General features: G+C 33.5%; 1 protein-coding gene across 1 annotated transcript in view; it reads right to left on the bottom strand.

Annotated features, from left to right (window-relative positions):
- The window catches only part of PCLO (piccolo presynaptic cytomatrix protein), a 365,674-nt gene that overhangs the window by 113,718 nt on the left and 236,142 nt on the right, over positions 1 to 15,814 (bottom strand). The window contains exon 9 of the mRNA XM_060156163.1: positions 15,465 to 15,555. Coding sequence (XP_060012146.1) covers positions 15,465 to 15,555 — 91 coding nt within the window. The remainder of the gene's footprint in view (positions 1 to 15,464; positions 15,556 to 15,814) is intronic.

Below are 15,814 nucleotides of genomic sequence, written 5' to 3'. Positions count from 1 at the left end.
AAATAAACATGAGCATACTAAGGAAAAATCTTCACATTTGCATTTAAATTTGCAGTTTAAATCTACTTTAATTTTACATGTTTATTAACATGTTACATTAAAAGCTCTGATATTTTAAAGTCTTACAAAAATGTCATTTCTATTATTAAAATAACATGAAAATATTATGATGTTATAATTAGAGCATTAAGTGTGGACAAAACTAAAATACTTGTCTCATTTCAACACTATCATGTTCTACGTCTAAGCATCAAGGAAAAGCAAAATTTTTATCAGTGAACATACTATCTTATGAATAGTAGTCTTTAAATCAATAGAGTTTATTATTCATAATAAAGTTATTACAGAAAGAAGATACACTGCATAGTTTAGTCATGTCATTAGTTGGGCTGAAGAAGAAGAAAGGTTGTCTCTATACATATTAATGCTAATGAAGTACTAAGGATAATGAAAAAGTCTCCAAAGGATAGTTCAATTAAATCTGTTTTTATAGTTCTTGTTAATTATATTCCTGCATAAGGCTGTGAAAATTTAGTTTTACACTCTTGCACCAACTAATGTTATCAATTATCCAAGTAAATATTTAGGAAAATAAACCAAATTATATTAGAAGTCCATAATCATTTCCTTTGCATGTCTTATCAAATGGTACATTAATTCATTAATACTTGAATACGAAGACCTAAAGAATATTTCACTATTTGTTTTTTAACTGTACTTACTTTCGCTCACTATAAGAAAAACATTTCTACAAATATAACAAAGTATATCAATTGCCTTATTAGCAATCCCTACTTGACTGTTTCCAGAAACATCAAGATGGCAACACCACATTCATGCCAAATACAATCCAACTCTAAGTCTGGGCATGCAAATTACAAACTCATCTATTCCCATTAACTTTTTCTAATCCAGCCAACTGCTGTATAACATCCTTTTTCCTAGTCTTAAATATGTAAACATACATGAAGAATTTGAACATCGTATTTCGCATTTCCACGAACAAAAGTTCACCACTTGTCTTTTCTATTGTAGTTTGAATAATATTAAGGCAAAAACGTTGCATGGGATTCATAGCATGTATAAAATGCTATTCACACTTACATCATACTGGATGAAATGGGTCCAAATTGGCCTGCCATAAGACTGAAATGGCCATTGCCGTGGGAAATAAGGAAGATAAGTCATGGATATACATCAAAAGACACTGGTGGGCTTCCCTGGTGGCACAGTGGTTGGGAGTCCGCCTGCCAATGCAGGGGACATGGGTTTGTGCCCTGGTCCGGGAAGATCCCACATGCTGCGGAGCGGCTGGGCCCGTGAGCCATGGCCGCTGAGCCTGCGCGTCCGGAGCCTGTGCTCCGCAACGGGAGAGGCCACAACAGTGAGAGGCCCGCGTACAGCAAAAAAAAAAAAAAAAAAAGGGAACCCTTGTGCACGGTTGGTGGAAATGTAAATTGGTGCAGCCATCATGGAAAACAGTATGGAGGTTCCTCATAAAATTAAAAATTAAATATGATACAGCAACTCCATTTCTGGGTATTTATCTGAAGAAAATGAAAACACTAACTTGAATAGACACATGCACCCCCGTGTTCACTTCAGCATTATTTACAACAGCCAAGATATGGAAGCAAACTATATCTTGTCTATTTATAGATGAGTGGATAAAGAATATGTGGTATATATATACAATGGAATATTATTCAGCCATAAGAAAGAAGGAAATCTTGCCATTTGCAACAACATGGATGGACTTAGAGGGCACTGTACTAAGTGAAGTAAGTCGGACAGAGAAAGACAAATACTACATGGCATTACTTATATGTGGAATCTTAAAACAAACAGAAAACCAAAAAAACAAAACAATCAAACTCAGGGATACAGAGAAGAGATGGCAGTTGCCAGAGGCAGGGGGTGGGAGGGCATGCAAAATAAGTGAAGGGGGTTAAAAGTACAAATATCTAGCTATAAAATAAATAAAGTCATGGGGATGTAATGTACAGCATGGTGACTGTATTAATAACACAATATTACATGTTTGAAAGTTGCTGAGAGAGTAGATCTTAAAAGCTTTTATCACAAGAAAAAAAAATTTGTAACTGTGTTTGGTGATGGATGTTAATAGAATTAGCGTGATGATTATTTCCCAATATATACAAATACTGAATCATTATGAGGTATACCTGAAAGTAATATATTATATGTCAACTATATCTAAATAAAAAATTATTCCATTTAGCAGTACTTAGGGTCCAAAATGAACTGATTTTTGATATGAAAGTGGATGCTATGAAGTGAGAAAATAGGGTCAATTTATAGATATGGCTTTAATACTGACTTGTTTAGATACTGATCTCATTGATGGCAGGCCAGGACTTGGGGTAGGGTCATCTACTACATGTGTTAAAGAAAAACGTTGTACTGGGAGATGCTTATGTAACCCTATGATGTCACCGGAAAGAAAATAGTTTACACTTATTTTAGGGTAAAGCTATGATGTGCTTTCCCAAATGATAGTTTTACTTAAACAAAAGATAGTAGGAAGAAAAGTAATGTCCTAATTCAAAATAGAGTATTAAGTGTTCCTTTTGTACTTCTGAACATAATAGAGATTGTGCAGACATACACTATTGACTCGCAGTGAATTATTTCTGTATAAACCACACCCTTTGAGTCCATGTACCTGTGACTTGTTTTTAACCAATAGGACCTGACAAAGGTGGTGTGATAGTCACCACCATGATTATACTATGTAAGATTCTATCTCAGCAGACTAGAATGAATCTTCTGCTGGCCTTGAAAAAAGTAAACTGGGATGTGTGAGGGGGACTGAGTGGGCCCCGCAGATGCTGAGAGTGGTCCGCAGCTGACAGCCTGCCAGAAAATGGGGAATTTAGTGCCACAACTTGGAGGAACTGAATTCTGCCAACAATCTCGTGACCCTGGAAGAAGATCCCCAAGCTCTAGAACAAAATACAGCCTGGCCAACACATAGATTGCAGCTTTGGGAGATCCTTACCAGGGCACCCAGTCCATGCTTAATTTCTTGAACCATGAAAACTGTGAGATACTAAATGTGTGTTGTTTTAAGCCATTAAACTTGTGGTAACTTGTTATGCATCAATAGAAAATTAATACGAAGATGAAAGTTGTATTCTCTGCACAAAATATATAGGGACCTTATCTTGGTAGCAAAACCTGTGGAACATTTTATGTTTATAGTAGCTACCACAGTGATTGAGCAGCTATAGAGGATGGACTTAGAGGGCACTGTAAGAAAAAAAAACGAGATAAAGGGAAAATAGGCCATGAATAGATAACATTTTACCCTTCATAAATGAAGAGGAAGAGATTTGTGTATCAGTTCTGCAATGCTGGGGTTATGGTATAATATATGTAGCAAATACATGGCATCTAGGCTGCACTAAATATATAACTGAATGAATAATGAATGGATGAAAATTGAAATGCCTAATTTTCCCCAAGCAGGGCTGATGCATCAGTGACAGTGATGTTAAAAATAATAAATTCGCATTGTATTCTGTTCTTAGAAAATGTCTGTAAAAGTATATTAACTCAATGAATCTTAAAAGTAAAAGAACAAACAAGAAACCCTCTATTTTACACAAATAAAATAAAGTTTTGTGAGGTTAAGTGCTCAAGACAACACCTAATATATGGCAATGCTAAAGCGGAGCCCAAACTCTTAGTCCAAATAAATAAGTGGCTTAGTGATGAGTCTCCTGTTGGGTTAGGGCGAGGGAACCTGGTTTGGAATCAGAAAGGGTGGTTTTGGGAGCAGCATAACCAGCCCTTCCCTTTCTCATTCAGTTGCAGAGGGGAGAGTGATGAGAGACATCACAATCAGGCCATTAAAAGGAGAAACTACCAAGATATAAAAAATGCTGGGGAGTCAGTATCTCTCAGTCAGTAATGAGGAGAGGAAACATTTCTGGCTTAGGCCGTTTGCAGATTATACTGTACCATTTAATCTGAAGCTGTAACTGATCAGTTGGGACAGATTGTGCTCATTTTATCAATATAATTTCCATTTTTCTATTGATGCATAAATGTCTATGACTTGTTTATATCTTTATCAGACATTACAAAGATGAAAGTGTTACTTTTTAAGTATTACAGATTTTATCATTTTTGTATTTTACCATTTGTGTTAAAAAGATGAATGGCATATACATATCTGTTAAATGAATAAGTAGTTAATACTTACATATCTTAGTATACAAATCTATATAGAAGAAAGTATATACAGGCCTGGTACCATAATAATATTATAATTACCACTATTTGGGGGAGTAGTTGAGAAACTGATTTGGAGAGAAAGGTTCTGAATTTGCTGAGTCACTTTAGGGATACTGTAAATAAAATCTAGGTGTCCGTATTATTTTTGTGCTACAGGCTAAACCTGCTCTCATCGAAATCAATTTGCTTTTGGTGAAGGAGGTATTCAATGAAGTTCAACAGCTTCTACTGTCCAGTATATGTCAGGGAATATTTTTCACTAAAGAGTTATTTAATAAAATTAATTTGGTTATATTCATTACCCTATTTAAAAAAACTGTTACTACTATCTGTAATGGAGAAGAAACGTTATATGTTGTTAGGTGACCAGGCTAAGAATAAACATTCCACTGAAATTGTGCTTTAAACAAAAAGTGAGCTGCTTTTATTTATTTTCATCTAGTTTTCTACTACATCAGATTTATTGAACTTTTAGTTGTCAGATGTCTCAAAATATATGACTTGAAACCAATGAATTCTATTTGGTGTCTCTACCTTGTGCCAATATTATTTTATATTTAATATATTATTTGTTCCTAATCTCTTCACTATCATCTTCAGGGATAGAAGGAAAAAGAAAGTAACATTTCTAGAGTTTCTCCTATTTGTCTTATACTATTTTCTGTGTTTTTTAATCTTCTCTATAACTTTTCATGTTAGTTGCTATCCATACCATTTCAGGACAAAGCAGCTGAGACTAAGGAAGGTTAGAAACTTGCCTAGGTTGGCTAGCAAGTAAAAAAGCTAATATTAGAGCCCATTATCTTCTTGAGTCCCACGTCCTTGTTTTTTCTATATAACTTTGCTCATCGCTCTAATTGTCAAGAAAATATTCTAGAAGACCAGTATAAATCCTTTCTCCTTTAACTTAATCTCATTTCTTATTACCTACTTTCCATGGCCCATTCATATACATTTTACATTTATACCCTTATATTTAACATTAGCATCACCAATTTATCCTCCTTAACCTGTAGGTTAAACATCTTGAATGTCTTCACCGTATCCTCACAGAATCAATTATTACTTCCTTTAATTTTGCTTTATTAAGAAAAACAGAAAAATATGTTCCTCTATCTCCAGTTAGAAGCATAGCCTATAATGTCACTTCCTTAGCAGGAACACACTTCCACAAGCAATATTTATCTTGACAGATGTCAGGAGAAGTGATGATGTGAATGAGGAACTAGTCCTGACACTAGATACTTCCTTTGTCACTAAGGAAATGCACACAAGCTTTCACTAAGATGTACCAGGAAGAAACTGTGATTTTAGAAGAGATTCAGTCCAAATAGTATTTTATTTCTATAGTTGTATACTTTGTTTATTCCTAAAAATAATTTGAGAGGCTTGCAAGAAATTATGTCATACATAATTTGGACCGTTGCTAAGAATGAAAGAGGAAAAGCCATCCTGAATGGGGAGGGAGAAATTTGGGGGCCAAGGCACCTTCGCAGAATCTGTTCAGTTTCCCAGAACTTGCAGCAGTTACTATGGAACACACATGTTCCCAAATGGACAGTGACACTTTTTCTTCGTGTCCCACAAGAAACAGAAGATATGACAAAATGGTTTTAACTTTCTAAGGCTTGGCCTTAAAAAAAAGTTTTCTCATGAAGTGTTCATGTAAATAACATCGGAGGCATGTTAAGTGTATGTCAGCTATAATTTATATCAACTGCATGGAGCAGAGTTCACCACATTTTTGCCTCAGTTCCCTTTTATTTTATATACCACATGTGAGGACAGCAGTGCAGTCTCAAATAGAAGTGATCAAACATTTTTATTTGATCACCTGGTGCAACTTATTTGATTATGGTTAAGCTTCTTTCAGAATTCAGCTTTGAAGCAAACAAGACAAAATCATGCTTCAATGATTTCAATGATACCCATACCACCTATCAAATTAAATTCAGATTCTTTACTTGTCTGGTCCACCATGATCTGGCCCTAACTTTGGTTCCTTTTATGTACTCTGTGTTATATCAAAACAAAATGGAAAAAAAAATAAAGAAAAACCCAAACAAAAATAATCTGTCTTCCTGCAATGATAAAGTCATTGAAAAGAAAAAAAACAGCACTAATTATGGTCTAAGGCCTAAAATTAAGACTCAGTATTATGTGCTGCCTCATGAACTGGTCAAATTAGCAGGGTCTTAAATGGTCTAACCATAAGATCCCCTCCCTACTCTGGTGGATATAAGGACCCCTAGCCAAACAGCCCTCTTTATCAAGGGGATCAAGTACAATTTCTGCTTATCCCTGAGCAGCTGGGTTTGAGTTTCGTCCAAGTCGAGGCAATTATTCAACCAAGTCAATCATATCTTCCTTCAAGAACCAGGGGAAGTCCAACCTTTTGATACTAAAATGTTGGCCTTCCACAGCTGGTTGTTTACGCTTTTCCTAAGTAGAACCCCCATGTGGCCTATATATTTTAAGGAAATAATGAATATCATGGCAGCATTTTTTCACTGCAGTATTGTGGTATCGTTTATAATACTGAAAAGGGGAAGGCAGCACAAATGTCCAACAATTGAGGAATGGTTGATGTAGACGATTAAATATCTACAAACATGATAAAAACAAGTAATTAAATTTGTTTACGAAGAACTTTTGATATAACAGGAAAATGTCTTTGTTAGGCAATTTACACTATATTAAAAATACGTATGTAAACTACTTTACAATATACTCCTAACTTTTACGGTGTGTGTACGTGGGTATAAACAAGATAAAAAGGAAAGAGAATATAAGTTGTCAAATTACGATGGCTTTTATTTTCATCTTTATATTTTTCACTACTACCATAATTTACTGAGGATCGATCGCTCTATCTATCTGTCTATCCATCCATCCATCCATCCAGCTATCTACACATACACAACACACACACGCACACAAACACACCCCAACACACGCTCATTTTACGTATACATACAAAGAAGACAGTTGAAAATGATACATGCATTTAGCCATTTAGCTACTGGTAGCTGAAAGCCAGATGGGAGGTTTCCCTTACAGATCTCTAAAAGAGGAAAAAGAAATAAAAATCTTCATGAGAAAAAGGGGAAAGATGTGTTCTCTACATCCCATTGATAAAATTCTTTGAGCAAATGAACATATGCAGTGCAAAAATTGTACGTGTACAAACACGTACCCGTGGTTTGTGCCGTATTTTAATTTTCATTAGTCTCATGTATTCATTGCTTCCTATGTATTAGCTCCACTTCTTCAAGTGTCTTGCAAATTCTTCGAAGCAGAGTGGTCGCCACAGGCTTTTCCCGTATCTGCCTCATAGCTAGGTTAAGGTTGAATCTATATTCAATATGAACTATTTATTTTTTTACAGTGGGCAAGTGAAAGATAGGTCTTTGTTTATCATAACTCTACTTTCTGTAATCCTATATTATTTGAAAAATTTTCAAGTAAATTTAACAGTTAAAAAAGGTAGCTATGGCTTCCCCGGTGGCTCAGTGGTTGAGAGTCCGCCTGCCGATGCAGGGGACACGGGTTCGTGCCCCGGTCCAGGAAGAACCCACATGCCGCGGAGCGGCTGGGCCCGTGAGCCATGGCCGCTGAACCTGCGCATCCGGAGCCTGTGCTCCACAACAGGAGAGGCCACAGCAGTGAGATGCCTGCGTACCGCAAAAAAAAAAAAAAAAAAAAAAAAAAAAAAAGGTAGCTAAATTTTTGTTTCAGTATTTTATATTGACTATGGAACATATTCTATGGAACATGGGGGTATTTTTTTAAACTAATTTGCTGATCATATCTTTGAGAAATACTGGGTAAGATATATAGAACTATTCTTACCATCTAGAAGGTTCCATCTAAAGTCTGAATACACATATCTATCTAAGTCACCTCTAAGTTTGTGGATTTTCTCTGTAAACACTCATAAGTAAGAAAAAAAGGAGGAGAATGATATCAGTATTTGGTGGAAATGGTTATACTTTCAAATTATTTCAAAAGTGAATAGAAAATATGCAAGTGCAAAGTAAACAATATAATTATTTTCATATCTTTTAAACATATTTAAGATTTTCATTTGCTTTCTTAGGATTCTGCATACATAATTTCTTTGGTTGCATATTGGGACAACATAATGGACTGACCAAACTATGTAAATAAGGCAATTATCACAAATGTAATTATTTCCATTAAAAAAATTATTGAAATATAAACCATAGAGTATGAGGGTTTATTTGCTGTGTATATACGTATGTATGCATGTATGTAAACTCCCTATCCTCTTCCAAAAATGAAAACATAATTCACTCAATGCCTATTCATATTGCCAGGATTTGAGATCTCCATTGATTCACAAAAGGAAGTGGAAAGTCTGACTAGCTATTGTTTGCTTTTAAAGCTGTTCTTAAATACTTCTGCTCAGATTTTAAAAATTTTAGGCCAATAAAACTCCTTCCAGTGAGTATTAAATGAGAAGAGAGGAAGGAATTCTATGGCAGGTGGTACAGTTCCTGCATTGTTGTCACAACGAGTCACTAATGTTCTTTAGGAACAAAGCAGGGATGTCTGCTCTCACTACTCTGTTCAGTATTGTACCACACTTTTAGCAACTGCAATAAGGACAAAAATGAAACTTATCCCTATTGGAATGGAACAAGTAAAACTGTCTTTACTTGCAGATAACATAATCTTGCATGTAGAAAATCCTAAGAACTCCACAAAAAACTATTAGAACTAAAAACACTAGCAAGATTATAAGCCAAAAGGTCAATATACAAAAATCAAATGTATTTCTATAAAATGGCAATGAACAGTCCAAAATTGAAATTAAGAAAACAACTGCATTCTCAATAGCATCAAGAAGAATAAAATAATTTTGGAGACATTTAGCAAATGAAATGCTAGTTTTGTACACTGAAAACTATAAAACTTTACTGAAAAAAATGAAAGGGTATCTCAGTAAATGAAGAGGTATTACATGTTCATGAATTAGAAGATTCAATGTTGGTAAGAGAGCAATTCTCTCCAAATTGATCTATAATTTCAATGCAATCTCTATCATAATCCCAGTAAGTTGGTACTAAAAAAATATGGAAGTTAAAAGGATCAAGAAGAGCCAAAACAATTTTGAAAAGAAAAGTTGGAGGACTTCCACTACCAGATTTCAAAACGTAATATAAAGCTATATAGTAAGCAAAAGAGTGTAACAGGCGTATATTCAAACAGTACAGAATTGAGAATCTAGAAATAAATTCTTGTATTAATGGTAGATTGATTTTTGACAAAGATACCAAGGCAATTCAATGGGGGACATTTTTTTAACAAAAGGTGCTTGTACAATTAGATATCCATTAGTGCTTCAAAAAAATGAACCTGGATCTCAGCCTCATACCATATACAAAAAACAGCACAAAATAGGTCACTGACCTGAATGTTTAAAGCTTCTGGTATAAAACACAAGAGAAAACATTTTGACCTTGGGATAGTTCTTAATACATTATCAAGAGCAGCAAGGTTCACAAACAAACAAACAAAATCAATAAATTGAATTCCATTAAAATGTTAAAACTTTTCTTTAAAATACACCTTTAAGAAAATAAAAAGACAAAACACAGATTAGAAGGAAATATATGCATGCCATGTATCTTATAAAAGACACATCCAAATATATAAAGAACTCTTACAACCCTCTATGAGGACAAACAACCCAAATAAATATGGGCAAAATTTCTTAATACATATTTCACCAAAGAATACGTATGCTTTGCTTATAAACCTAAAAATATGCTCATTATCATAAGTCATGAGGAAAATGCAAGCTAAAAATAACCATGAGATATCATCCACACTCACCCCAAAAGACAGACATTACCAAGTGTTGACAATGACATGGAGAAAGTGGAATCCTTACACACTGCTGGCGAGAATGCAATATGGTACCTTCACCTTGGAAAACTATTTGGCAGTTTCTTAAATAGTTAAGAAACTTACCATGTAACTCAGCAGTTCCACTTCTAGGATGCCATACAAAAATATCGTATGTCCAAACTAAAACATGTATGCAAATATTAAGAAAAGCCAGGCAAAATCCAATGGATAAACAAATATACACAATCTAAACAATGGAATACTTCTTAATAATAAAAATAGCAAACTTCTGATACATGTTACAAAATGGATAAACCTAAAAAATACTGGTAAGGGAAAGGATCCAGACACCAAAACTGTAAACTGTCTGATTTAATGTATGTGAAGTGCCCAGAAAGGGTAAACTCAGAGACATAAATTTCCTGCCTGTGGCTGGGAGAGGAGTGTTGGAAGTGGCTATTGCTATCAGACTCAAGGGAACTTTTTGCAACGATCGAAATGTTCTAAAACAAAATTGTGATGATGGTCACACAAATCCATAAATTTATAAAAGTCATTTTTTTGTACACATACAACGTGCATATTTATGATATGTAAAGTTGTTGAAATAATAATTTAAAAAGGGCTATCCACAATGGTATTCCTACCAACTCAGATCCAATGAGATCTGTTATATTTATCTGTTTCTAGAAGCTCATGAAGATGGTGGACTAAAGAGGAATAGAAAATGAGCCGCTATTTCCACAGAAGACACTGCTGTCTTTTGAACCCAAACATTTTTAATGTTCTTCACTATTGCACTTCCTAATTAGTCTTTCTAGCCTTGCAGATGCAGCCAGTCTATTGCAGAACTATACATAAGCAAATATCTTTTTTAAAATCAGAAGAATTTCTTTGACTTGTTTCAAACAGCTGTGTTTCTGGAGCCATAAGACGAGTTCTAAATAAAAAAGAGACTAATTTCTTGAGCATTACATTTTATCTTTTTTTCTGATAATTTCTGTCTAAGAGAAGGGGAAATAACATTTGTTGAGTGTATAGTAAGTATAACATTTTGGGCTAGGTGCACTTGCAATTATGTGAGATAGAGAGAGCTGGTCTTATTTTATGGTTGAGCAAACTTATTCTCAAAATTTAAGTAAGGATAGAGCTGCACTCCAACTCAGGTCTTTCTAATTCTAAAGCTCATGACCTGTTTTCTCCATTTTGCTGCCTTTTACTTGTTTGAATAAAGGTTTTCAAAACCACTGTACAGTTGTTGATCAACACCTATAGGAGTATATTTGAAGTTTACGGTAAAAAGTTAAAGTGTCTATTTCCTTAAAATTATGGGCCGCTTAATAGAAAATTGTATGCATGTATTTTTCTCTGCATACATCATAAAAATACTATAAATAATGGTACATATGTATATGTGTGTACACACTTATACATATATACATATGTCTATGAAAAATAAAGTTTTATAAATTCCCGGCTTTGTCTCAGTTGTTCCTAAAATTTTACTGTAATAATTACTCACATTTCAGATTCTCCTACTAAAGTATGAGTAATTTGTAGATCAAGGTCTTTGTTGGATTCATTCTAGTAATACAGCAACCAACACAATGTAAATCACACCATGGGTGTCCTCTCAATAACTATTAATGAATAAAAATTTTTAAATGAATTCAATATAAGTTTAAAAGCAGTTATAAAATATACTTTATTTGTGTAAGTTTTTTATAGGAAGAAATAAAAGCTTATTTAGAAGTTTTTAAACTTTCTCTGTAAAGATCCTTAGAGAAGTATTTCTCAAACATTTTGGTTCCAAGGAGCCATTTATATTTTTTAATATTATTAGAGACCTCAAAAAGCTTTTGTTTATATGGGTTATAATTATGTGTATTTTCTGTATTATAAACTAAAACTGAGAATTTACAGTACTTATTAATGAATTTAAAGTATTAAAAACTCATTCTATGTTAAAATAAATCACATTTTTAATAAAAATGTATTTTAAAAACAAAATATTTATGAGAAAGGTGGCATTGTTTTATATTATTGCAAATCTGCTTGATATTAAGTTAAATAGAAGACAGCTGAATTCTCTTATCTGTTATATACAGTCTGTTGTGATGTCACACATCAATTAATCTCTGAGAAACTCTACTGTATATTCACAGGAAAATAAGAGTGCAAAAGGCAAATGCTACCTTAGCATTACTATAAAAATAATTTTGACCTTGAAAATCCCCTGAAAGAATCTTGGGTAACCATGAGGGTTCCCAGGTCCACATAGTAGAAAGAATTAAGAAAAAAACAACAACAAACTTTCTAATCCTGTCTGCTATTTTGAAATTACTTTTGCTTCCAATAAATAGAAATATATTTTTTCCTTTTCTGTGATGTATGCTGGTTTCATATAATTCTTATAAAATATTTTAATGCTAGACCCATTTAGAATGGTCTATTAAAATACTAAAAAAGATATATTTTATTTCTACTTTCGATGGGTTTATATAACTAAAATGAAAATTTACTAACGACAATTTGCCCCTCTGTTTAGGAGAGCAGAAAGACTACATTTTATTCTTCTCTCCTTCCTTGATTATATCCTTATCTTTTTGACAAAGGGAGTTAAATTATTAGCTTAGATAGCTTTTTCACTATTGATGAAGCTATTGGACACTGCTGTTTTTCTCTAAATGTGAGAGACAAACAGGAATTTAATTATTTTTTATTATGAAAAATTTTATGCATATAAAAAAGTGGTGACAAGACTATAATAAAACCCAGTGTGGTTGGTCTTCCAACTCCAACAATCAAATCATGGTCAGTTTTGTCCCATCTATTTCTTTACCACTCTCTACACAGCTAATTGTGAAGCAAATTCCACACAAGATATTGTTTCATCTGTAAATATTTTAGTATGCATCTCTAAAAGATATATTCCATTTTTAATGAAAACATTAACATAAAAATGACACTGATAGCTACGAATAACTTTAGTGTCACCAAACATTTTGTCACTCACACTAAGCTTTTGGTAGACCAGCAAATAACAGAGATTAGCCAGGAGTGTAAATGCTCTATGCCAGGGTTTGCCTACTAACCTCAAATTACTGGAGGCTGTTTGCTAAAAATTGCCGTTTCTGGTTCTAGTCTCGCATATACATGCATTTAAATCCCTTTCAGGTACTTAAAGACTTATCTGAAGACAATACAAATTGCTTCAAAACGTTTACTTTAGAATGAGATCGTGCTACCGGATACATGGAAAATATATTCAGTAGTAACGCAGGGTAAGTACAACAAGGAAAATATTTTTATTATTACTTCAGGCAAATATCAAAATAAAAAGGAGCTTGAAGAGAGATAATATAATACTCTAGTAAATTTACTGTTCAAACCTATAATGCTCTTTTCTCATTTTGTAAAATCTATATACAGAGGAAACTGAATTTAGTTTTCAGACTAGAATATTTATAACAAGAAATCAATAGCTCTTATTTCTGTTATTCTTATATTTTAAAATAAGAATTATTATTTTTTCTTAATTGTAGTAAAAGAAAACAAAAATTTTCCTAATTGTAGTAAAAGAAAAATTTAAATAAGCTGCAAAAGAAAAATGATAAAGTTGAAGGGATAATTACTTTGACATAGTATATTAATAGTAATACAACTAGAAAACAGACATATTGATATAGAGTCCTGATGATTTAGTAAAAATGCTTTGAAGATTTTTGTTGTACTCCCTGAAAAAAATAATTTTGGTATTGCTAGAAAGTATTATGTTGTTTTGCTTTATGAGCTAGAGGGAACTGAAATAGTTTGCAGCAGGTAATTATTTCTACAAAAATAGTCCCTGGATTTTAAGTCTCATCCCTGGAATGTTCATCAGTACTTAAAATACTGTCTGCATGCAATAAAATCTTGAAAGGTTGAATTATCTATCTCTGGCAGAAGAAAAATTACCCAATCTTAAAAGGAAAACAACAATATTAGGCTCTAAATCAATTCATTCTCTGTGAAAATAAAGAGAGGACAATTGCTCAAAGCAAAACCTGTTCCGCATCTACATTCTCTAAGGTCTAAAATCTGCAAGGAACAACAGGAAGAACACTGAAGAAATACCTCTTTTTTGTTCTCTATCAGTCCTTAAAAAAAAACCCTCCAACACATAGGCCATGTTAGATATACCACCTATACATATATCCATATATATTCATGAATATTTTCTGTTGATGTACGGTGTCTATGAAACAAAGAGTGAGAATATAGGGAAATACTTGAGTGAGAATACAGGTAACTGTCATATTTTAAAAATTTATTAACTTTGAGAAAATTTATACTTCCATCTCACAAATATAAGAGCACTTTTTATTTGTAAACTAAATGCAACTTGAGATCTGGATTAGATTCTGCATCAGAAAAAAAAAAATTAGCGGGGATACTCAAAATTTGGATAAGCCTTGTAGATATTTCAGTACTATCATAAAAATGTTGATTTCTTGTTTTTTTTGTTGTTGTTGTTTTTTTTTTTTTTTTTTTTTTTTTGCGGTACACGGGCCTCTCACTGCTGTGGCCTCTCCCGTTGTGGAGCACAGGCTCCGGACGCGCAGGCTCAGCGGCCATGGCTCACGGGCCTAGCCGCTCCGCGGCATGTGGGATCTTCCCGGTCCGGGGCACGAACCCGCGTCCCCTGCATCGGCAGGCGGACTCTCAAGAACTGTGCCACCAGGGAAGCCCTGATTTCTTGTTTTGATCATTTTTTGTGGTTAGATAGATGTTAACATTAGTGAAACTGGGTAAAGGGTGGGCAAAAGAACTGACTGTTATTTTCTGGGAGTCCAAAGTATTTCAAAATAACAAGGTTAAAATTTCTGTCATAAGTTTGGTTTACAGAAGAACACAAATAAAAATCAACAAAATTGATAATCTTCAAATTGATAAGGTATAGGGGAATCTATTCTTTAGAAAAATTCAAGTTAGTTTTCTACTTTCTGTGTAAGAATGTTTTATGGTCCTATGACCATATTACTCAACAGTGCAGCAATTATGTAGCATTGTAATGTCATGCACATTTTAAAAAATGAAGATAATTAATAGAATGATCTAAATATATATGCCATTTAGTAATGTATCATACTAATGATTATGCCATTATTGTCTTTTATATTCAAATGCACAGCCTGCTTATTTTTTGAAATTTTCCAATACACAACTTTTGACATAAAAAGTGGTGTTTTCTAAAATTTAATGAGTCATCTAAACTGAAATTCAAATACATATCTCAGTGCGACATTAAAGTGAAAAGAACCAGATTATTTGATTTCCTTTACCTGAAACTGTGTGATCCTTGGAGTCTCTTGTTATTTTTATCCTTGCATGAGGAAAGATGTAGTGCACAGTTTTCCCGTTCATCTGTATAATCTAAGACGTACATGTGATAAGGTGAAAAAGCAATGTTAAAGAGACTTAAAAGGCAATTTACAGAATTCACTTTTTTTTCCAAAGCACATTGATTCAATCAATGAAAATATATTAGAAGACTCTCAAATGATGACAATTTTAAGCATTTAATACTACACAATGACGTTATTGGTTTCTGAGTTCATTATAGTCTTTAGGTTTACAACCCGTTTCTCTTGCAAACTGATTTGTTGTGTTTGGAAAATCAATGAGCACATGT

The sequence above is a fragment of the Lagenorhynchus albirostris genome, chromosome 8, assembly GCF_949774975.1.
Source record: "Lagenorhynchus albirostris chromosome 8, mLagAlb1.1, whole genome shotgun sequence".
Taxonomy (NCBI): Eukaryota; Metazoa; Chordata; class Mammalia; order Artiodactyla; family Delphinidae; genus Lagenorhynchus; species Lagenorhynchus albirostris.
This window is presented reverse-complemented; position numbering and strand designations above follow the sequence as displayed.